The sequence below is a fragment of the Anser anser genome (genome assembly GCF_964211835.1).
Source record: "Anser anser genome assembly, chromosome: 16".
Taxonomy (NCBI): domain Eukaryota; kingdom Metazoa; phylum Chordata; class Aves; order Anseriformes; family Anatidae; genus Anser; species Anser anser.
This window is the reverse complement of record NC_139737.1, coordinates 3,205,189-3,232,167: the sequence shown is the minus strand read 5'-3', so window position 1 is coordinate 3,232,167 and position 26,979 is coordinate 3,205,189. Positions and strand designations below refer to the sequence as shown.

Here is a 26,979-nt window from a genome sequence, read left to right as displayed (position 1 = left end):
TATTCATGGCGATGCTCTTTGGAAATAACCTTATTGAGAAGCTCTGTTCCTGCTAACAGACAAGCTTTTATTGGGATAATAGGAAGAACACGGTGTTTCTTGGTAAAGTTCTAAAGTTTCAACCACCTTATTTCTCCTGTGTCTGCTATGCTCCTCATCAGAGGAACAAAACTTGATTTAGCGCTCCATCATTGTCTGTGAGTCACCTGTGATTTAGCCATCACTGATATTGAGAGATATCAAGCATAAATGGACACGGAGTAAAAGCCAATGTACAGTTGATATTTTTTTCAGAGCTAATAATTTGTAATACTGAAAACAAGGCACAGCTGATTTTAAAGTGATCTCACTTGGAGAAGCAGTGAAAAACTTAAACTCTGTCTTCTGCAGATCTATATTCAACATGTATATATTCAGAAGACTCTGGAGGAACTGAGAAAATAGAACAGCTTTTTAGGATGCTACTTGTCAAGGGAGTCTTGTGGTAAGGATATTATAGTATGAGTTAGAACAATATGCTTTAGTCCCTGTCTGCAAGAAATGCTCCCTGAGACCTTTAATATCTCATTTGTTTTCCTGCTGTCTTCAAAATAAATGAAATAGAATTAAGATTTTTCTTATTTTCTGATCTCCGAAGGGTACTATAATGATAAATGCATTCCTGCCTCTAAGGCACCAAACTAACGCCATGACTACAGCCATATTACAACCAAGACAGATGTTACATGCTTTGGCCCATCACTCATCCAAGGGGCACCAAGTCAATTTGCACCCTGTAAATGGAAGTGACAGTCGCACGATAAATTGCAGGGCTGTGGGAGATATGGATCTGTCATGTGCTTTCACCCCCATCACCCAGCCTCTGACCACAAATTCATTTATTTCATCCTTCCCCATCTTCACAAGCTCCGACCTGCCAGCATTTGACAACTGCATCTCAGCTTTGATGAGAAATATTTAGGAAACTGCTTTGTGATAACTGCAGGAAGAGCACTATTCTAATTCAGCAGTGCTCAGATATCAGCGTAGCAGGGTGGGAAGTGTCTCCTGTCTTCTCTTTAACTCTATCTAAATTATTGCTTTGCATCTAAGGAATATTCAAATGAAAGCCCTGCAGTCATCAACAACCAATTTCATTTCTAGCGTAACGGAATAAGTTACCATGCATTGTCAATAAACGGAGGGAGAACGTAATAGGTTAGAGAGAAATGTTTAAATGGAACTCAAGGAGCCTCGAATGGAATAATACAGCACAAAAAGATCATTGTGTCTGCCCCCATCAGCCGCTATTTGTAGCAGCACAGCATCAGCCCTGCTACCCCAAGGCACCTGTCAGGATCAATGACATCTCTAATTAATCCAACCAAGACCAAAGCAAAGGAAAGAAATCTCTGCATTCAATATTTTCTTTGAACGTTGTGTGTGCCACAGAAATGAACTCTGGGGAAGGGAGCACAGGGAGGCATTTTGGTACCCAGACGTCTGTCTGCACTCCCTCTAACTCTGCACTACCCTTCCAACTGCCTTGCGAGCCCCACACGTGTAAAATGACTGATATTGGAGATAGTTTTCTGCCCCATAGAGGGCATATTCATGTCTCTATATATATCTCAGGCTTTCAGGTTCTAGTCATTGAGGAGTCTGAATAGTTACAAATATTTTACCAGCACTTTGGTAAGGCTCCACCAAGTTTGGGGTGCTATAACCTTCTCGTGAGGTTACTTGTTTGTGTGTTCTCAGTACCCAGCCTCTGCTTCAGTCTCACGGAAACAATCTAATGAAATATATTAATCTCTCAGTCCCTAGCTTTTGTTTTTATTTATCTCCTTTACTTTGCACATCACACGAGAAGTGAGGCCCCCAGAGGCTGAAATTTAATTTGGGTGGATCGTGCACCTAAACAGAGCTGATAAGCCAGAGTACTGGCAACACTACCAGCCTGGAGACAATGCTGCAGATGGCTGCACAACCTCAGGTAGCCCAGATTGTTATTAAACATGATCCCAGAGCAGTTAATTCTTTAGGAACTAGAAGTTTATCAGGCTCTATATTGACATTCCAATCTCCAGCAGTTGACAGAACAAGCATAAATTCATCTTCTGGCTGACTGGGCAACCCTCTGCTCCTCTCATGTTGACAGATCTCAGCTGAAGCACATTTTCAGTTTTCTTGGCAGATAAGTCAAGGATTTTTGCCATCTGAGCTGTCTCAGTCCAAATTAATTCACTGCCACATACATACATGCCCAGCTCAGGTCACTGGGCACGTTATCTCTGTGCTGGGGAGCACATGCTAACCGACGGGTAAGAGGGGACGGTTCATAACCCAGGGGACCCTACCACACACCTCCAAAATGAAAATGTGGTTCCCATCCTGTCCAGCTGTGGGCACTGAAATCAAAGAGTTTTATTCAGTTTTGTTTATGAATATGTATTATACACTGACACATGTGTACATACGCAGGTGGTTGTTTTTGTGTGTGTGTTTGCCTACATCCACCCAAATCAACCTGAGGAGCAAACAGAGTAGTATATCAAAGTGATTGGATTGTAAGAAAATACTGTAAAGTACACAAAGTGTATTTGAAAAGAAAATAAAAATAAAGTAACAGAAAACATTCACTCAACAGATCTGGATTCCCCCAATACCCTTCACTATTCCCAAGGGACTTTTTCATATGATATTTGGAGTTGCTGATGATTTCGGATGGTTTCCTTGCAGGACCATGAGGGCTATGGATGGGCTCCGTGCTCCTGAGCCATGGTGTGAATGGTGCAGTCGAGACCTTTCAGGTTGCTCATATGGCTACAGACAAAAAACAGAATACCAAGGGTACATGGTAAATTGGAAATGGTCTGAGGGGCTTGAGGAGCTTCTCCGCTTTTAAACGTGATAATAACATCTTGCCAGAAGTAGCACCCTGTGCTTGGTTTAACAACACTGTCTCAAAGAACCTCTTGCTACTGCCACTTCACACCTAGTTTTCACATTGTACTGGGTCACTGTATGAAGCACGGCTCTCTTAGGCTCTTTGGTTTTCTGCGGTTTCTAAATAGTACACAGAGAGGTATATCTCACCAGAGAGAGCTCGCACAGGAGGGGCAGACGGAGTTTCTCCTCTAGGGAACTGTCTGCGGTGTTTCTGCTGCATTCACTGGAGCTCTGTGCATGTTCTTGATAAATTAATGTCAGGGAACATACAAGGCAGGCATCAAACACTTCTCATCTTAATGGAAAGAACTTTAGAAAGCTGTGAATATTAGCTAGTCACACAAGTGAAAAGGGCAGTGACTCTTATCAGCGAACCCATTAATTATTATCACAGTCATTGTTTCTCCACTCTTCTAAGGAAACACTGCATAACACTACGATAAAATCAAAATGCATGATAAAAGCAATCTCCAGGCATGTATTTACTGAGACTAAGTTTTTAAATTTGCATAGATCTGCCACCTACAACAAACAAAGTCCTTGTCTGCACCTCATTTCAATAAAACCCACACGATATGCAGAGTGATACCCATCCTGCACTACACGGGTGTCTGGCAACCACTTAGGCTGGTTCCATTTCTAAACACTTGGTGGTTGCAACAGCTTCATCTGCAGGACACTTGGCTGGCTGCTTGATTGCTTGTTTTTTTAACTTGTCATCCTGGTGAGATGAGGACGATCCCACCCTGCTACCACCATCTGTCTGAGGCTCCAAGACGCAGTTGTCCACTCCGCTTCTGACAGCACAGATTTGTGCAACTTGGTCAATTTGCATCTTTCCAGGGCTTTACTCTTCTAACCTTCCTCTCACCAGGACCTGAGCTCCAAGGCAGCACTTGTCTCTGGGCAGTATGCTTCCGGCATTACTCTGCTTTTGTTCTCGCCTTTGTGGTTAGTGCTGTGATCTTTGGTGCTTCCTGCAGATCTGGCACATCCGAGTCCAGCTGTCCTCTGAGAAGGGCTCTGGGGGTAGTTTTGGATGCCTCCAGGGAAAAGCAAAATAACTGACCTTTGCATTTCTTGTTACTTGCACTGCATTCTCCATTAAGTCCCACAGTAATAGGCACAGCACAAATATTTGCTGAGGGGCAGGACCCGCACAAAACAGTTTGCAAGCTAAAGGTAGGTGGTAGATAGGAAGAGGGAATGCTCCTTCATTTTGTGAAGGAGAACTGAGGTTGGGAAACAGGGTCTATTATCTCATGTGAATTTGAGAATTAAGCTCACTCCTAAAATATTTCTCAAATCCTAGCCAAGGGTCTTATTCAAAACCCATTTGCTGAGCTGTGGTTGTGAAAGGATAATTGAAACACTGTTGTTTTGTTAACTTCATCATTCTGGACCCCATTCTGTTACCTTTCCCCACATCGGACAACATTTAGCTCTGTAAATCATCTCATTTAAACCCAGGCAGCCCTATGCAAAGAGCAAATCACTAATCAGCTAGAGAGCAAAGACAGAATGTGGCCTTTAGAAGGGGATGGAATGAAAATGGGAAAACACAGGATCTCTAGAGAGTTTAAAGTGTCTGTCAAACACACACCAAAGCTCCAGTTAAGTGGGCTGTGGAAAGTTTAATCGGGTGGCATTATCCCAAACTGAATTCATTTGCTACTGTATAATGTTAATGAACCTCGGCTGCTCTTGCTGAAAATAGGGTATGAATGTGCATTATTTTGAGTGCATGCATTAGCCACCACTAGTTGCTTAATTAGTTTTTCAGAGGCTCTGTCTGAATGGAAATGTTATGGAATAATAAGTGATAATGGACTCTCATTTTATTCAGTGCTCTTTCCTAATTTATGGGACATTAAAAGAATGGTAAAAAGAAATAATTTCTTCTCGTCACAGGTGTCCATGTTGTGGGCAAAAAGAGGTACGTATGTTTTCCACAACAATCCAAAACTCTCAGACCCAGGCAAGTTCGGCTTAAAGAACTCCCTTTTCAAGGGACAATTTGCCTGCCAAAGAGGAGTGTATTTTTCATAAAGCTTTTGGAACCTGCCAGCCTCGCTGTAACCCACTTGACTGATGCTCCAATTCTCTTTAAAGAGCAGATCTGCATCTCAACGACTTCAGATGCAAGGAAACGGTGAAATTCCAGGAACTGAGAGCCATCAGGGCACTGGCAAACGCACTGACATCCATGAAAAGAAACGGATCGGTAGCTACCCAGCATGCTTGCACGGTGAAAGAGGGCTGATTGATGGAAGCTCAGTAAGACCAGGGTTTTAAACAAAGACAGCATCAAATTTCCTGTAGAAAATGGGAATCGTTCTTGAAAGCAGTGGTTTTACTAGCAAAGATCTTTCAACTTTTTGAAGCCAGATTATGTAGCTGTGCTCGCAAAAGCTGAGACAACCATCTACCTGAAACAGGAAACCCAGCTTCTTACCACGGAGCTATCTCCCAGCAAAGGCACTGAATAACACAGTTCTTCTTCCCTGACTCTGGTAGGGAAGCCCATTATGTTCTTTATATCCGCAGGACAGGGAGAGATCCCCCTTAGGTGGGCAAGCAGTGAATTCCCACCATCATCTTTCTCCTGGCCCTTGCCAAAGGCTGTGTGTTGCTTTGGGGTTTGCTGAGCAGGGAGCAAGGAGCGGTGAGCAAGTGCTGTTTTCTTTTCCAAAACGCCAGCCATGCTCTGCAGCCAACATCTGAGGGTGGAAGCCAAGCGAGAAATCTGAGCAGAGGCTGTGACGGCATGGCCTGGAGTACAGGGACCCTGTGTGCAACGGGGCCTCTCCATGCATGGGAGCAGTGCTGGGCTGATCTTGGTCACTTCAGAAAATGGTTTCACTAGACGAGTTCAAAATGCAGATGCCCATATGCTGTCTTTAACCTAGTTTGTAGTTGTTTCTGCTCTCCTCAGAAAATCAGAAGCGCAAGCTACGCTCATGTAAAGGTTTGTCTGGATATCCACACGTTCCACTTTTACTCAGCCACACTTAAGCCACTTGTTTAGCTAGATCAGGACAGCTTTGTGCACCAGGCAGGCATTAAAGAGACCCCAGGGCTCTGCTGAGCTCTGGCAGGAGGGCTGAGCTTCAGCTTTTAGCCATGCATGTGGCATGGAGGGTTTCACTTGAAACTCTGACAGGAAATCATCCATTCTCTGTGCTCCTTCTGTTAGGATTTTACAGGGTAGGGTGGGGTTGTCTTCATTGCCTTGATGAAAAAGTTCAAATTTAATTTTTTTAATATGATTTTTTTGGTATTTTCCAGAAAAAAAACAGTCCCCACGCTGTGTCTCAGACTCATGAAAAGCTGGATGGTACCTTGAAAATAACACAACGATCATCAGCTTCCACTAACATGGCTTATGCCTTGATAATAAATGGCTTAGTAAAATGGCAGCAGTCATTTCTGTTTGTACGAACCACTTCTCTGCATAAGAGATACTTAAGAACATTCTCATGACAGAAATATGTGAAATGCAGATCCATCCCTTCTGGTATGTTGTTGCTGTCCTGTTCACGTCCATTTCCTTCACCCTCATATAAAACCTCTTTTACCTTCCCTTCCTTTGCCATCACTTTCTTATTATGAACCCCTTGTGAAGCAAACTGTGTTTTCACTGAACACATACCAAAAAATGTAAATGTCTATGTTTATTCTCCACAATTGTGCCTCTACATAATTGTGCCATAATTGAGCCAGCCTTGCTTTTGCCTGTAAGAGATCCATTTGCAAACAAAGGCTCTCTGTGTCTTAGCTATTTTCTTTGGCTTTATTGCTTTGAATAAAATGTAAACACCAAAGTCTCTGTGTGGTTGTGCATTTCACTGTATCTCATTTCCATATGTCAGATTTGTTAGCTAGTCATACTCTGTGATTTATGGCATCAGAAAAAAATTGAGACTAATCTGTCAGCCCTGTCACTGAAAAACTGACATGTTATAATGTCTAGAGAATTGCCCTTAATCAAACAATTAGTTAAATTGCAGTGTATTTAATTATTGGTAAACTTACTGGATACTGCAGTACAGAACAGTCAAAACTCCTTCAGAAATCATTTTCCTTGTAAAGTTGGTTCCATGTGTCAGGATAATATTTGCCATTTCAAGCTTCTCACCCTAGTTTAGTAGAGTCTTTAATGTAGACAAGGATTGCTGTATTATTTGCAAACTTATTCACCAAATGCTGATGCCCTGATAAACAGAAGCAATATTTTTCTGAAAGCCTGGGATATATATTAAACCCTGAGGGTGACTAATGTAATTCCAGGCTGCACTGAAGATCATGAAGGGACAGCGAGGTTTACTCAGATGCTCTTTCATTTTAACTAGAAATTAAATTTTTCAAGGGCCTAGAAACAATCTCTGACAAAAGCTTTATTAAAACTCTTGTGATTTTGTTGTTGTTTGTTTGTTTTTCTGTTCCTGTGAAGGATTTCTTTACAAAGAACCCGCATTTCCCAACAACAATAAATTTTGATCAGCCTCTGCTCATGATCACATCCCAGATGTGTTTAAAGAAGCCAGGGGATGCCACAAGTGAAAAAAAAAAAAAAAATCTGCAGCTCTATCTCTCACCCAGATGCAGAGCACCCTAAAATGTCCCAGCTATTCCAAAGTTTAGAGATGAATCACAGCCACCTAGGACTGGCAAAGAGGGAGAGCGAAACTACCGGATTTAAGCATGAAGAGCCCTGCCACAGGCTTGCATGATTGCTTTCATGGCTAAAAAAACAAGCCTTTTCAGCAGGTGACAGAAGGTATTGTTATTACTCCAGGCAGAAGCTCATGGGCCTTTCAATCCTAATTCAGGACTTCAGCAGAAGACGGGAGAAAAAAGATGGAAACAGGAGGTAAAATGAAAATCCCTTCTTAAATTCAAGTGATTCATGTCTAAGACATTATTTAGGATTTTCCTGGTTCCACCTGTCAAGTAAAATGCCATTAGGTAGCATAAGACAGTAGAAAGATGCTTTCTGCCTGAGTGTAAGGACTGAGACCTGAGAGACACAGATTTAGTACCTGTGCACTTGTCTTCTTTTGCTACAAAATAGGGAATTACTGGCATAGGAAAAGTGGAATTGTCCAAAACCCAATTTGAGGGTGACCATGGTGAGTTGTTCTCTGACACCTGATACATACTAGTAAATAAGATTTTGTTTTCTTCATACAAAACTGGGTGTACTCTTAAACATGTATCAGCCAAACATAAATGGGTTAAATGCAAGGTAAATAGGTGAAAACTCATGTCTGTGATATACCTGGAAGTAAACAATAGAAGATTTAATGTTCCTTGTGGCTTTAAACTCTAAATAGAGTTGTACTGTGGTACTGTGACTATAAAGTAGTCCTGGGTCAGAGCTTTTAGTGTAATGCCCCGGTGGCACCCGAAAGACATGGGGAATTTGTCTTGACAGAGGAATTCAGTCCCTCAAGATCTTGTTTGTTAGCTCCTGCTCAGGAACTTTTCTCTTCCAGAAAACAAATTTAATTTTCTAAAAAATAACTGCCCTACCTTTCTGGCATGCAATGCAGAGAAGGAAGGAAGCATACAGAAATTTCACTTAACAAACTTAAGAAGGCTGCTTTTTGGGGCTGCTTGTCCTCACTGGAACACCTCCAGCTCCTTACTCAAGGCTCTTTTTGTCTCCTCGGTGGAACCATTATAGCAGCACTGATGTCCTGATGGATTAGACACAATTCTTTAATAATTAATGCCAATTTCCCTCTGCAGCTTGGTCAGCAACCCACTAAATAGCACAAAACAAACAAGGTAACAACAAAATAGTTACCGGTAGGTAATGCAGGGCAAGAGCTCTGAGAGTTCTTGAATTTTGCCACAAACTTTCGAATTCCTGGTGTGGGAAGCCTGTTGAGAGTTGCGTTTTTTTAAATAGGTCATTAAACACCATCAGGAAAATAAGCTTAAAATCTTGCTCTCAATAATATCCCCTGAAGTGCTGTAATTGATGTTCCTTGAGTGCAATATTCTGTAACAACTCTGTAGAGACTTCACCACTGCCGCGTACTGCACACCGAGACCATGCACAGATGGGGTAGGACTGACTGCCCGTCCCGAACACCTCCGGCAGTCAGCTCGCTGCTGCAGGGCTCTCGGTCTGTGGGAAGAGCTAAACCTCTCCCGAGGATGAGCTGCAGGGGAAGTCTCATGGTTAGGTTTAACCCAAACTGCGCTAGGGAAAAACTTTCCATTTCTCTCAGTTGGGTATATGGAAATTTATGGTTAGTCTTCCAAGTGAAGCACTGTTTACAGATACCTAAAGAGAACGTATCCCAAAGTCTCCACGCCGTGGAAAAGGCAAAATGCAGTCATCCTGCCCATGTTGTCCTCATCTCCTTCGTTTCTGATCTCCTTTAGCAGTCAGTGTACCAGGAACTGACACGCAGATGAAGAGACACGATGTTGCTATTAGAGAGGCATTGCCTTATTAAATTATTAACGTACTGCTGGTTTTCGGAATGCTATTAAGAAATTATTATTGGGAGGTATCAGGATAATATATTAGGAAAAAATTTCAGAAGCACCAGGAGCTGGTTCCTATAGACTTTGGTGATACATTTTCACTCTTGTATTTAATCACTTGAAAATATTATTCCAACCTTTATCACAAAAACCTCTAGATGTATGGGATAACCAAGCACAGAGATGCATGGATCTATTACAGCAAAAGAAGATCAAATTATAGATGAAGTGGAAGCAGGTTGAAATATTTCATACCTGCTTTGCTATACCTGCCCTAAAAATAAGGTGAAATGAGGCACGTGGTCCACTACTTTCACAGAGAGTGAGAAGTACAGGCCACATACAGATTAAAGAATATGTAATAAAGTGGATTAATTCAGTTTGGTAGGACCTGCAGAAATCTGTCTTGGAGTGTTTAAGGAAATGGCCAGGTATAAATACCTGACCACAGGTTATCTTACATTTACCTTCAGTCTTTCCTGAATATTCATTATATAATGGAAGCCGAAGAAAATTACAAATACTGAAGTCATCAAATCCACATTGGGTAAATGCATTAAAAAAAGAGTTGAATTTAGGAATCTTTATATTCTGTTGGAACTTACAGCCTCATTCTTTATTTGTACAAAAGATCTGTACTGTGATCATTTTCAACAGTAAACAAGAGTCTTCTAAACCAGGGAACAAATTCTGTGCTGAGTGATAAATTCTGTTACCTCAGAGACACGCAGGGATGGAGAACAGTGCCAATTTGAGGTCTGCCTCAAATCAAAGCGCATTTAAACTTCTTATGTTGTGATCAAGTCCAGCCCCAGTTCAGGATTAAGGTTATGAAATGCTAAAATTACGTAATCAGAAATGACAGCAGCAGATAACATACCAAGCTGTTAGGGAGAGAGGGCTGTTCCAGCCAAGTCAGATGTGCCTTTGTTTAAAATATTCTCCATGCAGAACTAAAAGGTCTCTGACTGGGACAGGTGAGCACAACCAAAAATTGAAGAAAATGCAACTTATCTTGTGTGTGTGCGAATATTGTCCCAGAGTCAGGGCACACTCTATGACACCCAGCTTTCAGGGGTACCCAGTGCCAGAACAACCACGCAGGCACAAGCAAAGCAATCTGTGGAAACGTACTCTACTAGCATTAAGGCTGCCTACCCTTCTCCATCCTGCATCCCATGCTGGAGCATCTCAGACAAACCAGCAGATCTCCCAAAGAGCTTTTAGCATATTTTATTGCCCGTATAGGTTACAGCTTTAGCTAGAAACTCTCTCAGCTCACCACCATTCTGTCCATGAGTGACCTATTAACAGGACACGGTGGGTGACACGCAGTCCCAGGCTTAGGCTGTGCAACAGGGGCTGCCAGGCAAGCCAAATCTGCAAGCTGTAGGAGTATGTCCATCAGCAACACCACACGTCCCACCTCGTCACTTAGGGGAACTTCAGAGCCTCAGTTCTCTCACCTGTGTCCTAGGGGTCTTGTGACTCTTGGCACTTTGCAATTTTTGCATTATGACCGGTACAGCTGGAAGTTTGGCCACCCTTTACTAGTAGGTGAGAGATTTCCAACAAAGACATTTCCCTCTCAACTTCTCAAATTCTCCTGTATTGCAGGTGCCTGCATTGCCATCTCATCAATAAGGAAATGGGATCACCGACTGGACCCTGCTAAGAATGTCATGATATTGTTCTGACAAAAAAATGGTACCTCCAACTCTCTGGCACGACCTGGGATGCTGTGAACTTTGTAGGAGTTTAAACTGTAAGCGAAAAGTTGAGCACAGCCACCAGAGAGCTCCCTGGAGCTGCAGCCCCACACAGCACTCGGTCATCTGCAGGTACTCTAATTAATCACAACTACAGAAAGTCTTGATCAGAATCCGAATTCCTTGATTCTAAGCAGTACTCTGACTGACAGCCTTCAAGCACAGGAGACAGAGAAGAGGCAGATCCATCTGCAGACAGACAGATGGATGGAGGGGAGCTGCTGCCCTTCCTGCTGAGGGTGGGCACCATTCGTGAGCGTGCTGTAGAAAGGCTCGGCTGGCTTTAAAACCTCCAGCCCAATGAGCACTGTGGAGTTCAGTGGGGGCTGGGAAAACTCCCCATGGAAATTAAGTAAGAATTTGAGCTGTCAAGTAAATTATGTATTGGGGCAATGCCTCCAATTACTCCTGATTTAGCTAGTTAAAAAGTAATCCGACTAGAACTGCATGACCTGACAATTTTCATAGTCTAAATTTAATTAGGCATAATTAGGAAAAGATGTCAGCTGGTAAGTATGATTTAAACATAGGTATCAGTTAAACCCATTCTGAATAAGAAGAGGGCAGCTGATGTCAATCAGTCCTTTAATCTCTCCTTCACACTTGCTGTTTGCTCTCCATTATGCATTCATCTCTGCAGCGCATTGAAATTTCATTCTCCAGTTCATCCAGCGTTTACCTTTCAAGTCTTTCCAGTTCTGCTGCAGCTAAATAAATTCACAGGTTCTTGAGGCTGTCCTTAGGCTAATCCTGTTGTGGACAGAAATCCTGGTTGGTAGGTGCCATCTCAAGACAAAAAAGAAGATGCTGTAAGGCATGGCTGGGGGGTTGGAACCAGATGATCTCTAAGGTCCCTTCCAACCCAAGCCGTTCTGTGATTCCGTGAAGAACTGAAATAAATGGCATTGCCCCAGCCTTTGCAATTTGCTCTAGCCTTTGTGTCACTGCAGTGCACTGCCTTTGGACAGCTGCCTGCCCTGCTCTGCGAGCAGCTCTCCCTTGATTGATGACGCCTGTGTTCTGCTCCTGGGGCAGGAGATGCAGGGACAGGTGCCCGGTACAAGCCAAGAGGGCTAGAGGGGTTAATTCCCATCATTTAACAGCTTTCCCTTTGCCTGACTCGGGAGTGGTGCTGAGAGGTTTGGAAGAGGGCTCAGCCCAGCCATCCCACACCTGAAAGTCACCGGTTCCAGGAAGAGGTCTGAAACTGGGACCACAGAGTACAGCTGGGCAGACTCCACGGGGTACAGGACTGGGCAGTCCTGTAGGGCAGCCGTGGCTTACTGGAATGCCCAGCTTTATCCACCCTTCTTCCTTCAGTAGCTCCAGACCGTAAGCACTTGGGAAAAGAGTCCGGTTTTGTAAGACACATCTACAAATGCCTGATGCAGAGGCATTCTCGCTGGATTTTCTGGCTGCTGTCACAGTCATATGAAGAACATCCTGATGTGGAATGAAAATCCGTGTCTTTTCAGTCACAGGTTAAGGCAAAGGAGCATTCTGAGTGTAGTCATGGCAGGACAAAAATAGTACTTATTGCCTTTTTATTTTTTAAATTAACAAACAGTTTTTGCTACTTCCCTGCCACCACCACTACCCCTCTGAAAAAATAAAATCGCTTGAAGATTTTGGAAAGTTTCTCTTCTTCTGGTTGCTTGAGAAGTGCCTGCTATTGCCCAAGGTTAGAAATACCAGAATAGAGCATTCTGCTCAGGAAACTTTCCCCAGGACATCTCTCAATCCATCCTTTCCAAACCACTGTTTTCAGCCTCCCCTTCTGTGGCTCTGCATTGACAAGATTTATGTGGCTTTCACTTGTCTTGGACAGATGAGCCTCTTTTGATCATTCATCACTGATTTTCATTGAGTAGTGCGAGCAGCAGCAGTGTGCATCCTTGTGCTCGAAGAAATAATGTACTTTCTAGTCCTTCACACTGTTAATTCACCAGATAAACTTAATGAATTCCCATAGGCACTCAAGGGTAGTCAATAGCAGCTTAGACAAAGGGCGACTGCATAGAAAAGGACATTTCTTATGTTGAATCCATGGCTGCACTGTGTAGATAATATAAGGATTGCTCAGTTAGCCTTCAACAGTAATGAAGATTCTCTTTTCTGCAAGCCAGTATCAGTAAGTGTTAGTACCTCACTGCAGAACCTCTGGGTTGTAGTTGTTGGGCTTTTTTTGTTTGGGTTGGGTTGGGTTGGGTTTGGGTTTGGGTTTGAGTTTGGGTTTGATTTGGTTTATTTCAGAAAAACCTAGCAGAGTGGGTAGGCAGAATAAATACTGGCAGAAGCCATATTGTCTTGGAGTTAGGGAAAGTAAAGGTAAGGAAAAAGGAAAATACATTCTAAGGATACTTCTCCTCCTGTTTTCTGAAGAGACTTGGTAACACTACAGTTCTGGGCTCAGACACGCATGGAATAGATTTGCTAGCTACCTACACTGGTGTTGAGTTTGCAGAAATTGTGTAATAGTATGAGTTAGCCTAACCCCAAGGAAAAAAAAAAAAGGCAAGAAAAATTTATTCAAAATTATCTTAAAAAAGTACTACATAATGAGATCAGTATATCATTAATTCAGAAAGAAACTTAAGAACTGTTTTTAATTTCAGTAGGGTTGCTCTTGACATACACCGCTGAAAGCAGTGTGTGGTGTTAAAACAGTCTAAGATACCTTTTTAAAGCTTCTGAAGGAATACCTTGTGTTTTGTAGCACAAAAATTACACCTTAAGTGAACTTCTGAAATCCCTGATGGAGCCAAAAGACCTTCTTCTCCTTTCATTTCTACTAGAAGAATTACTCGCAATTTAGACCGATGAAAGAGATAAGAATTAATCTGCCCAGGTTGTACACTAACGCTGGTCAAGATTTATTAAGTTAACTGTGGGTTGTTTGCAGGGGCCTAATTCCAGCCTCACCTCCCTGCGTCTAGACCAGCAGAGCCAAGGCCAGAGCTGCGTTTGTCATATACCGCCAGAGCCAACACCAAGGTGAGTCCCAAGAAGAAGTGCAGTACACCTGAAATGCAGCACGGGAGTAGTTGTAATATTACCACGCTTTAGTGTGTTCCCCACAGGCACACGAGAATTGGAATTTATGCAGAGGAAGCACTCAGCGGGACCATATTTCCTCAGAAAATGTTTCTCCCAGGAAGCCAAATCACATTTCTTTATTCAACCCGGACTAGTTAAATTTGTATTTGCCAAATGAGTGCCGATTTCTTTGTGATTTTTTGCTCCTCCAAGACAGATTTCTTATGGTGTGTCACATTTCCATCGCAGGCGCAAATTCCCCTCTCGGAATTGTTTCTGATAAATACCACAGCCTTATGCACACAGATCAGTTACCCATCTAACAGGGAAGCAGCATATGTATTATGAATCTTCAACATGCCATGCGAATGTGCACGTTTGTCTGAAATTCAGGCCCCGTCTGTACCAGTAATTTTAATGAAAACAAACCAAGGTGACCTACTTTAGCGCATCGGCTCTTCCCTGATAATAGATGCTTCCTGCAAGATTTTATTTTTGCTCTAGGTCACAGTTTAAACTTCATTACACAGGTGTGACGACGGATCTACTTAAGCAACTTCTGCAGCTATCGCATTGATCCCAATAAGATCGGGACTGTAAGGACTTGCCCAATGTGTCATAGTGGATTTGTGACCGAGATGAAAAGAAAATCCATAAGTGCTGTGCACTTCCTGCTGTTCCCCTCCTTACACAACACTTTGTTACATAAAGCCTTTTTTTCTGGAAAAAAGAGGGGGGGGAGGAGAAAGATGGAAAAAAATAACATCGTTTTGATTGTAAGCCAGTTTTCTGTATCAAGATGGCAGCAGCGCGTGAAGTGAAGCAAGGTCTCCTTACAGCACCATGTGACAAGGCTAATCAAAATAAACATCCAAAAAATAAAGAAATTAAGGGTGAGGTAGCAGACTGTGGGGAGAGCAGATGGTTATTTAAAATAACGGCAAAATTTTGCATGCTGAGTGCAACTATAGCTCTTGTCACAAAATATAGCTGTTAATGGCAAAGGAGAAGGGAGAAACATCATCAGGGTGTTTTGTGGAGCTGGCGAAAGCAGGAAGATGAAAAATATATGGGGAAGAAGGTATTTTCAGCCCTCTGCAAAATCTACCCCAAATATCAATGGCAGAGGCAGAGGAAACAGAAAGCTGGAAAGAACATCACATTGATTCAATTTCTCATACAACATATAAGGTCTCTCACAAGCCCAGGGGTCAGACAGTGAGCTAAAGAAGAAACTTTTGTCCCCCCAAGAACAGAAAAAATGCAGAATCTGTAGTTTACAGTAGTTTGAAACCCAGAAAAGAGGGTCCAGTCCCTGAGAAAGGAGCTGGGAAACCAGGACTGCTTAGCTTGAGCTGTGATTCAACTCCAGCCACTAGCACAGGTCCCATCGCCGTGCACAAATTCATGACTTGAACTCGAGCCCGAACTCATGGGGTTAGCCATGGGTTTTTCTAATCCTGCCATTCTGCCTGGCTTTTACTACGATAAAGGGTTGTTGCCATGAGTCGGGGTTGCAGCAGAGACACCCCTGAGCTGACATACCAGAGTAGCTCAGTCCCTCTACCACAGAGGGGTGTATCAGGTTATTCTATCTCATCCTGAGCTCTGAACAGGACAGGACACCAACCCTACCTGCCATCCCAACTACTCTCCCAAGGCTCTCTCCCACCTGCCAGTCCAGCCGTGCAGCTCAGGCATTACCCTGAGTTACGGTGGCAATGTAGATCACCCCTTGCTTTTGCCAGGATACACAGCAAAGAGGGAGGCAGATTATTGCTAGGCTGCGAATCACATTAAATAATGAAATAAAAGCCAGAGATGGGTCCATTTGCAGACAGACAGGGGCAGAAGCCAGTTCACAAGCATCCTTTGCAGCCCCCAGCTTTGTATCCAGTGATCCACCAGCTATTAGGCTCTGATTAGGAGCAGTACATGCACTCAAAGAGGTTATTTCCACCTCAGAAGGGTGGACCAGCAGTCATCTGAACATCCTCAGCTCATTTTGCAGGTACCGTTCCCTGGGTTGCCTCCCTCAAAATTACCCTTGAAATATGCCTGGTTTAAAAAACAAAAGAACAAACAATTTCCTCCTGCCACGACTGTTATGACAAACTGAACCGCACGAACAGAAACTTCCCCCTGCACAAACTAACCAGCTGACAACCGTGTGGGAAGGAGGGTGGGAGCGGGACGGGAAGCTGGCTCAAAGCACCCGAAATCTTTTTCTGGGGAAAAGAAGATGAAACGTCTGCAGTGGCTGCTGGGGGAAGTGCTCTGGAATAACAGCCTTCCTCTGCACATCGCAAATGATGGCACAGCACCAACCTGTCTGCTCTTGAAGACCTGATCTTCCAAAGCCCTGCAGTCGATAGGAACCCTAGTTCTGAACAGGACGGCAAAGTTTATCTACACGACCATCTCTGAGCAGGCCACAGCTCTCCTCGGACTCGGGAGGACACGACACTGCACTAGAAGACCTTACCCAGATCACCCTGTTCCCCTAGTCGCATACTTATTGGCTCTGTCTAGGTTTTCCACGACCACCTCTGAGTCTTTTCTAGTGAATTATGAAAGAAAGTGTTATGCCAGTTATGCAGCAGGGGCTCTGGGGAGGACGGTTGGCAGTCCTGTGTGATTTAACCCGCATCTCCATAGCAAAACTGGCAACTATCAATCTGAAAAAAAAAAATAATAATTAATAATCCTCAGATTTAAACTCCTATTTGTTTCATGCCAACTGGCCACTGCCAATGGTATTCCTCCATGCAGGCAGCTCCGTGGATGTGGGACACTTTCAAGAGCAGTGTATTCACCAGCATGTTCTTTCTAACAAATTCTAATTTCAATGCATTGCAGGAATCTCAGCTAGAAAGGGGGAAATGCTGCTTCCAAGAGAGAGGGATGTTGCCAGCCAGCTGCTAAGCAGCATCTCAGATGTCTCAGCTTCAATGGAGGGGATCGGGAAGCCTCTCCCTGCAGCTCCTCTCTGCCCTGGTACGTGCTATTTGCTGTTTGCCTGGTGTTATCTCTGCTAACTGAATGAATTGCTGACCCACTGGCATGGGGTGCAAGCAGGTTGCTGTTGTACTGCCAGCCTGCCCCCTGGTACCAGCCATCCAAGCTGGGTCAGCTGAGCAATGGTATCAGCTCAGCACAAGACACAGATGCTCTTCTAAATTCACAGGAAATCTCCTTTTCCTCCTGAGCCTCTACCTCTAAGCCACTTTTTTTCTGTGAATCCCCCTCAAAGACTGAATAATAAAAATAATAATCAAAAATCGCAGACAAATCACAGTTAAAACTTTGAGAAGTGAGCTGTCAGTATGTTGAGAGAATGGAAGGCAGCCGGCTCTGCTCCACGCTATTAAGTGTTTCTAGCACACCAGACACTTCAGGATCTTGGCACAGTGAGAAATAAATGCAGAGAAGCGTCTTTTCTGTCTCTTGCAGAGGAGGGGGATGTAGAGGGACGTATTCTAAAGCTTCAAAAGCCGGGGATGACAGTGACATAGAGGATGCAGCTGTAGTCTATTTTCCAAGGCTGACGGGTTTCCATGGAGTTCCCACCACACATCATCTGCTGTTTTGTTGGTCATGGGTGGCACCCACCCCTGCCTGGCCTTCTGGATGCGGGAAACCCTTCCAAGTGTGTATGTTTTAAAGATGTAGATAGAGCAACATAGCCCTTTCCCTGACACCTGTGCACTGACATTGTGTCTCTCAAAAACGTGGAAACTGCCAGGTTGGATCCCCCCCAAGCCCATTTACTCCACTCTTTCTCCAACAGTGGCGGCACCAGATGCTTTGGAAGAAGGTGACAAAAATGCCTTGAGTACTGCAGGCTGGGCAGAGTCCCTGAAATCTGGGAAGGCATCATCCGCCTTACTATCTGAACGTTCCTGTCCTTCCAGTTGGTTTCCTGCCCTAATAGAAATGGTTGTGTTTTCCAAGACTGTAAGACAGCTTTTCTAGGAGTTATTTCACAAACTGGGGGGGGGAAAAATAAAAACCGGTTTCCTGAGTTTTCCACTGAATGGCAGCTTCAGATCTGTTGCATGAGGCTTCTTCTCACTCAGATATCATACTCAGTTTTTGTCTCTCACAATTTTCCTACTAAAAAATACATTTAGCAGCTATCCCAGCAAGTGCAAAGCCTTATTGCCTGCCTAGAAACATCTGTCTGTCCTGATAAACCACTGCAGCTGAATAGCAAATGGTCTTAAAGCATTTTTCTAATTCCTTTCCTCTAAGTGATCATCCTTGCAAAAATTAACTGGGTGGATGCTCACAATATTTAAGATCATGCTCTGCTCAAAGGTTTTTCTTTTTTTTTTCTAAGGAGAAAGAGAAGTTTTGCTAAGATTCTCAGCCTCTGGTCACAGGTCTTTATACCAGATCTTTCTGTGTTCTTATCTAGACAAATTATAACTAAATTTCCTCGAAGGTTGTGCTTCTTTGTACTGGCTTTGTACGCTCTTCTCATTTCTGAATTCTGTGATATAATGCAACCATTTTATAACACCCCTCATCAGCATAGTATCTGAGCATTTCTCCCATAGAAACTGAGTGCAAATGCAAACTTCAGCCAATTCTTTGCATTTCTTGCACACTGGGGTAAGGCTTAATAGAGTGTCATTTTATTTTTTTGTTGTTTTTAATTTTATTTTTAGATATTGCTATTTCTTCATTTAAAATTGCTTGATTAAAAGGGATTAATTGAGTAGAAATGTTGTTTCCTAAAGCTGATTCTAGCTGCTGGGACTGAAGGCAGGATAAATCTCATCACCAACAGACAGAACAAAGATATTTCCAGGGTGGGAAGAGGATGCTGGTAATCCAGAGCAGCAACCCAGAACCCTAGCTTGTAAGGGAGTTGAGTGTGGTTAGAAAGACCCAGGACAAAAAGGAATAAGGAGAGTATTAGGAGAGCTGACAGAGACAGTATTAAATACACTCAGGAAGCCCTGTCTCCTATGTGTCACAGGCAGATGCAGTGAGCCATCACTCTGCTGTTGGAAAAGCAGAACTATGGACGAATGTACGTTTTACATAATAGACTATTTTCTAGTTCCTGCCAGGGCATTTGAGCAGAGGTTTTCAGTCTGTTTAATTCAGTTTTACAAACATATCCTACCTCAGTCGTCTAATGAAACAAAATATTACAGCTTTATTGATTGCTGACGGCCTTGAAATTCAGCATGGAAACTTCACTGCAGAATCAACTCTCCAGATTTCATTACAGTCCTTCAGATTTAAATAATGGACACCCGGTGAGCTGCTATATTAGATTTACAAAACTTCTTGCACTTAGCAACATTCTGAATAAGTTTCTCTGAAAATTAATTGGCAGTGTGATTAATTTTTTGTTCCTGTACTCTATACAATGATTCAAGCACTCATGTGGATATGTAATGAAACATAGGATTAGACTAACTATAGAAGCAGAACAGAACAGTGACTGGCAATACTTGCTTGGATTTTTTCCTCTGAAATTATAGTTCTTCCCAAGTTTTACTACCCAAAAAATTATACATCTATGCCTCTTATACCCTAATAAGCATTTGCTTTGAAAAACATCCAGACTTGAAGATTGAATTAGTAAGTATAACCCCAGAAGATACAATGCAGGCTACTGCCATGTTTACAGGCTTTGATTTTCATCTGAAAAACAGAAAATTTCTGCATCTAAGGTTTGCTGTCTGCAGGCCCCTGGCTTGCTCAGTTAAGTACCACTCAGATTACAGGTAAACTTCAGTTTATTTTCAAACCTTCTGGTTTCAGGGGACCTGTGTGCTTAATAAAATATCTTGACCTCTTAGACATTGCTCTTTCTTCTACCTAAAGGACTCAAAAAACGAAGGAAATGACCGAGTAAACTCCCCTCTCCAAATTAGTGTGGGTTCCTCCTGCTCAGGACACATCACTGACCCATCCCAGGAACTATCAGGACCAAAATTAGCACGATTTTCTGAAGGGAAGTGCCCAAATTAGCAGGTATCTTACTGTGCCTGCTTTCAGAGAGAGACGCAAAAATGCCTGCTGCCATCTGGCTGGTAAATAAAACCACCTAATCTGCAGACCCCTTCCTTGTAAACAGCACGATCAACAGTCCGCAGACATCTGTGGAAAGTCTTCAACAATTTCACTACGGTTTTGATCCCAAGGATGTGACGTGGCTCCTTCTTCTGGAATTTAGCATGCTGTGTTGATACCGCCGTCAGCTGCCCGATGTATCAGCAGCATTTCTGTAGCAGACCTTACTGCAGCGTAAAAGCAGATCCAAATCAGCAGTCTCAGACAACACAATAAAAACAAGCGATGTTAACTGCCCATTAAGCCTGATGAGCAGTACTTATCTTCCTGATTAAGGGAATAATAAAGTAGATTTGGATTTGATGATTTTTACAGGTTGCCTGCCAAAACCAGTCGTGTTATGTGAACTCAGCAACTGTTGTTGTTGTCAGAGCCCAGGTGCCTGGCCTGAGCAAAGCCTCCTCCCCGTGTTTATTTCCAGGCACCTGAACTGGGAACACTTCTCCCATTCACCATCCTGCTGCCGTCTGGGATCCCCCTGCCACACACACATAAGCGCTGCAGGCATCACAGAGCTGCTGTCACCGATTGCACCCAGTACCATCCATTCAGACGTAGTAAAGCAAATGCAGAACCACTGTTGCCATGCCAGGGCTTGAAATTTGCCTACTGAGCCGGTTCCAGTGAAAAGCTGCTATCATTAAAGCCTGCTATTTTCACAACACAGCTCCAAACAGCACATTGTCATTTCCCTCTGTATACTAAACTTGTTACTCAGTGCTGTGTGTCTGTCTGATTCGCATGAATGCTGGTGTATGGTTCGTTAGCCATCGGAACAGAAAATGCAAAACCAATGTGTATGAGGCCTTTATAACCGAAACAGAAACACTATGTTCTTGGCAAAGGAATCGAGGAGATGCAAGAATGAAAATAGGGGTTGTGGGAATACCTGAATCCTGCCTCAATTGAATACTTAGCGTAGTATTAAACAAGGCAGTTATGTGTTTTCTTCTCTTTGCTCATTTATAAAAGACTGAGATGTTCTTTTCCATGAATCTCCTCTGTTATTATTCTGTTGTTATGAATTTTTAATTATTGCAATTTATTTTCACATCCTGTGAGGAGATTTCATTGTCTACAACTTGCAGTAAAAACTGGAGGTGTTTTAGAACAGACTTCCTACCAGCAACAATCCAGAAGGATCCGAAATATGATCCATTGTGATGGCACAATTTGTACGAAACAACACAACTCAGTACCCAGATCCTGCTCCTTCCAGTAGAGGTGTTCCTAAAACAAATCTCCAAGCAGGTTGTTCACCTCCCATGGATGTTCATTTGGAAAATCCTCGTAGCTCTCAGATAAAGCAGTTACAAGAAGTTCTGATGCCCTTTTTGATACGGTACCACAGAGCAACAGTGAGAGCACAGCACCCGCTGTCCATCACCCAGCTCTGTTCAGTATGCAGGAAAAGGAGGGTGCAAGTGTCACCTCCGAACTTGCGAGAGCCCCCGCTGCATCCGTCAGCCAGGCGAGGTGTGAGGAGCCTGCCCGGAGGCAGACAGCACTCGGTACTGGAAAGCCTGCTGCTACAGAAACAATTGCACCTCCAGGGGCTGTTTCCAAATGACTGCTAATGCAATAAAGGACACTAAAAATAAGTGTCTTGTATGTAAAACAGCAGTCACAGGCAGTTCCACTTAAATGCTGTGAAGCCAAATATTTTCCAGTTATGATTACAGCCTGTAATGCCATTTCCTGAAGTGCCTTACTGTGCTGCTGACACCAACTAAAGGTGAATAGGGTAGTCCCAGCAAAGCCTGAAGTCCAGTGATTTGCTGGAAATCATTTATGCCGCGTGGTTCCCTGAATAGCCTGCTCTCCTTCCCAAGAAACTAGACAGGAGCCCACCTCCAGTGCGACTTTGCCATTTCTCTTCATCTTGCTGTGCCCTTCCTCATACAGCTCAGAGAAACACAGTATTATTTTCTTAGTCATTCGGACAAAATTTCTGACAAACTTAGTCACAGACCTACAATTAAGAATGTGTGGGATTAATTATATACGAAAAGTTGTACATCAGGAGTAGGAGGCTTAGGGTCTTATGGCAAGAAGAAAATCACAGAAAATCAGAGAAATTGTTTCCATTACAGCAGGGAAGGATACCAGGTAATCATTATTTTTACTGCTCTTCATCAATGCCGAGAAGGTTGACACTAGCACCTCTCTTGCAGCTCATGTAACCCTGCATATATTACAGAGCTGTTGGACAAATTCACCCCTGCCATCTTAAACTAACACAGAACCATTAATGCTGCTACTTCTGAAACTCTAACAATATTGCTTTTTTCCTGTCAAAGGTGCTCCTTGGCTTTGTGAGAAGCTTAAGAAAAATATGTACAGACTAAAATCTCAATCCAAGCTCCTTTTTGAAAGGGTTTCTCTATTTTTAACATATTTTTTGAGGCTTAGAAAGTTTTACTCCAAACTTTTTCAGCGATATAAGTGTTATCTCTGTGCTGGTATTTCTTCCTGGAGCTAGATTTAAGCATGAGGATTAACATCAGATCTTTCCTGATACTGAAGAAAGCTGAGTCCAAATTCAACCTGCATGACTAAAATCTATCCAAGCAAGAATATAAATTGAGTACAACTCCAGCAAACTAGGCATTTGGATTTAAACCCCCGATTACCCTTTGCACTTCAGTCTCATCCCTTAAAATCAGTGAACAATCATATTTGTGTATGTAAACCACGCTGGATGGAGACTGAAGACATGTAGAGAACTAAAACATTCAGGCTACAAAATACTACTTCTCCGCTCAGTCATATACAGTGATAACAGAGGGAACAGGTAAAGATAAATTCAAAGACATGCAATCGCTGTTACTCGTGCTAATTCCCCAGCCATGAGAGAAATGGAAAGGGAAGGAAAGAAACGCTCCAAGAACTTTAAAATGCACTGAATTTAAAGGGGTGCAATGCAAGTATCCAACCACACATTATAATCACCAGGGCTGTACTTAAATTCTTGACCATTCTTAAAAGAAAACCACTTTTACATTATGAAGTCAGAGCTATGTATAATTACTTGCTAAATTACAATAAATTTTGAAAGAAGGCAGAAGTTGTCAGACCATAAAAAGACAAGTAATCAGTTTGCATTAAGCTTTGGTTGCCCTCATTCCCTAAGGACCTGAATTTGTAAGTCGTGTGAGCTCTGAAATCCATGTAACCACAGGGTCAAGCCATGTGGATTACAGAGTTCTCATTCTGAGGCTGGATGCAAACGCACAAAAATGTAATTGATGATTCCAAGGAATATTCTGGTTTCTAGTTTTTGACACTAACAGAGCTCGCAAAGCAGCAAAAAGACGTCTGCTTCCATCAAACACCACCAGTTTGCTCTCTGAAGCTTGATCCCAGTTACCTTAGTTATAACCTTTCATTAACTGTCTGAGAAAAACAAGTATAATATAGTATCTCTCGGCAGAAGACTCAATTCAAGACTAAATTGAGGAAAAAAATCAGACTCGCAATGCAATAATAGTCATAATGAAAAGCTTCTTCCCTCAGCTGCCCTCTAGTTATAATAGGTCACGAAGTTTTAAAATTACATTAGCTTAAATGAACAGTGGGTTTTGTTGTTGTTGTTTTTTTTTTTTCAATGTAAACAGCAATTCTTATTCTAAACTGAAAAGAAAAAAAGCATTCTGTAAAACAATTACCTCTGTGGCATGAACTGCGCTGCCATATAGACACAGCACCTTTTTCTGTTTGCACCAGTGTGAATCACAGTAACTCCAGTGACTGCACTTAGTAGATTTAGTCCAGTGTCATAATGCACAATATCATCATCATGTTTAATCGTCTGTTAAAAGTACTCCATGTTTGTAATGAAAGAGCAAAGGGAGCAGCATGTATTGTATATTCATTGTTCCAATAAATATGTGATTTTTTAATTTTTTTTCTGGAACCACGTTTGTCGACAAAGCTTCTATTACTAGCCTGAAGATTATTTGTGCTAGAATCAAGAGTTTCCAACATCTGTTGTCAGAATGAGTTTTATAAATTGGCCTGGAAGAGAAGTACGAAGCCACCTGATCAGCAATCCTGTCTAATAAAACTGATCAGAAGAGCACAGCTTTGCATGTGTCTGCCTTTGGTCACAGTGAGAGCAAATAGAAACCATTCTGAATTTGAACAATTTAGAAACAACTCCATCAAGACATAGGGGTAAGTGATTATACCAAACTGAATGGAGAAAATAAAAGATAAAATGAAAAACGAAAAAAGATTATTTTTCTTAACAATTCAGCTAAGTTGACCCAAGAAGAATTACTTTTTTAAAACTTTTTTTTTACCGCATCAAAGTGGTGAATACAGCTTATTTTGTTCTTGGGTTCCTCTTCCACAACAGACTACAGATGTAGGGGCAAATTAATCAGCGCTCCCTAAAATTCCTGCCTATGTGGAAGATAAAGGACATTTCTGCATATGGGTGCACAAGCAGCTAAATACTTTTTACGTGAAGATATTTTCTCAGGGTGGAAAGGTGCCCATTTCAGCCCACCTTTATCAGGGAGAATATTCAGATGGAAATAATTAGACTCTCTGTCAATAGAGAGAAGTTAAATGAATGTAGCAGTAAGAGTCCTGATAACAATTTTAGAACCTGCTATACACAAAATGAGGAGAAACTGCCACTTTTCTTGCTGAGCCCATGTATGAAAGTCACTGCAGATCACCACAGCTGGACACTGTCAGAAAGGCAGTGACAGATTAAATGTTGTCCTATAGAAGCCTACAGCTCCTGAAATGAGAATAACATCAAAATCACCTCTGAGGGTGAAAGCCAGGCAGCTGTAACAGGACAGCAGTCATGTTAGTCCCAGGGCTAACTCGTTTGTGTTCTATCATTGATGAAAATTATTCTCATACTAAAAAACAATTATGAGAGCAGTTTAAAGGGGATCATTTAACAGAGGCAGTAAATGACCCAGCATTTTAAATTTGCCACAGACATTATTTTTTCCACCCCTCATTTTTCTCCTCATCTTTCTCCTTTTTGGCTATTCAACATTTGGCCTTCAGGCTAAGAAGTAAAACGAACAACTGCAGAGCCAGATACAGGAAAAAAAATGACAGCATAAGAAATGCCGGCAAAAAAAGGACATTTCTGAGAAATTCAGCTGATACGCAGATTTGGTGGAAGGCTCTGGCACTCAGCAGAGCTGGATGATTTTGCACTCTGACCAAGGTCAGGTGGTTCTTCTAAGGTCACACAACTCTTCCTTTAAAAGCATCAAAAACCCACTGGCAGATGCAAGTCCACTTCTAAACTTATCACAATTGTAAATATTTTCTAGTGGAGACTTAGTCATTCAGTTGAAAAACTGTAGTGATTATGTTTAACATCACCAAAAGTAGGAAAGACTTCAGGTAATGCCTTCCAGGGAGGGGAACTAAAACACTGGGAAGAAAGCCATCCTTTTCTTCTTGTAAATATTTATCATGAGTGCATGAGAAATTCAGAATTCTGTTGTGCAATGGTAATAGGACCCATTATGGTTCACCTGAGCCCCAAATTCCCTACTGTTAAAACCAAATGGATTATTTTTTTATATTTTCTTGAAGTGCATTGTACTCTATTATGGAGCAAGATGTGCAGAGATTCCGAAAGAAGTTTCATCTGCTTCTAATGGTGAATGAAAAACTAAAAACTTTTGAAAGTCAGAAATTGATTGAATAATTCCCATCTCAGGAGTGCTAGTAAATCTGGGGCCTAATTTAGCATCTCTGAAGTTGCTGCAAACAATAAATATATATTTTTTTTAGGTTTTGATATATCTTAGCAGCAAAGAGTGCTGGAAAAGGAGTGGTGTTCTGAAATACTTGGAATTAGTTCTGAATGTATAGTAAGTTCGGCAAATATAAATGAAAGACATCAAATTTTCCTTCACAGGTATACAGTCTCTAAAATACAAAGTGTGCAGCTACCTGATTCGAGGCACGTGACTTAACAAAACATCCCTCAAACAGAATGACATTAGTAGTTAACAAATGCACTGATTTTGTGTGAAAGAAGGGTCGGCTTTGTCATTATCCTACCCAGACAGACAGAGGGACTTTGGCCAATATGAAAACTAGCCAGAGAAGGAAGATTGGGAAAAAGGAGATGTTTGTCCTCTCTAATTCTTTGCCCATACAGTAGCATCTCTTGTATGCTAAATGACCTCCACGGCCTCAGATTTACAGCTAAATACAAAGTGGTTGGGGGAATCACAAAGCTCGATGTTGCCTAGGTAATTCTTAAATTACTTCTCTTCTCCAACTTTAAGAGGACAATATGTAGCAAACACTACGTCTTTATTCTCCATTCCTAATGGCTTCCTAAGGGCTGATCTAAAGTCTTCTGAAGCCAGGAGAAAGACTCTCACAGACATCAGTACATTCTGTATCAGCAATTCCTTTGGACAGTGGAGGTCCTTTTCTAATGGGAATGTACGAAAAGTGCGAGTAATTCACATCATCACTAGAGACAGTTTTAAGAATGGGATAAGAGCAAGAGATATTTGATTACTCTTACCTGAACTGGAGGATGAGTCAGGAGCACCAGGATGTGTAGGTGGGATCCAAAGCCAGCCTAAGCATTGTATGCACCTGAGTATCAGTCTCCCATGCCTCACATTATTGTTCCGAT

At 42.3% G+C, this 26,979-nt stretch overlaps 1 protein-coding gene and 1 long non-coding RNA gene across 9 annotated transcripts in view; one reads left to right on the top strand and one right to left on the bottom strand.

The window, feature by feature from the left end:
* The window catches only part of LOC310882838 (uncharacterized protein), a 41,406-nt gene extending 14,535 nt beyond the window's left edge, over window positions 1–26,871 (top strand). Inside the window, exons 1-3 of one of the 8 annotated variants that reach the window (XR_014573167.1) lie at window positions 1–4,113; window positions 4,843–4,867; window positions 5,044–26,871. The exon at window positions 1–4,113 is cut by the window's left edge and continues 14,497 nt beyond it. Coding sequence is in view for 3 of the 8 variants with exons in the window: in XM_083802152.1 (XP_083658278.1) it covers window positions 4,843–4,867; window positions 5,049–5,208; window positions 6,220–6,414 (380 nt within the window). In the remaining 5 variants the exon portion in view is untranslated. The other 7 variants (XM_083802154.1, XM_083802152.1, XM_083802153.1 and 4 more) reach the window with 7 other exon arrangements.
* The window catches only part of LOC310882839, a 101,667-nt gene that overhangs the window by 66,838 nt on the left and 7,850 nt on the right, over window positions 1–26,979 (bottom strand). The window contains exon 4 of the long non-coding RNA XR_014573168.1: window positions 26,866–26,979. This is a non-coding gene — a long non-coding RNA (uncharacterized lncRNA). The remainder of the gene's footprint in view (window positions 1–26,865) is intronic.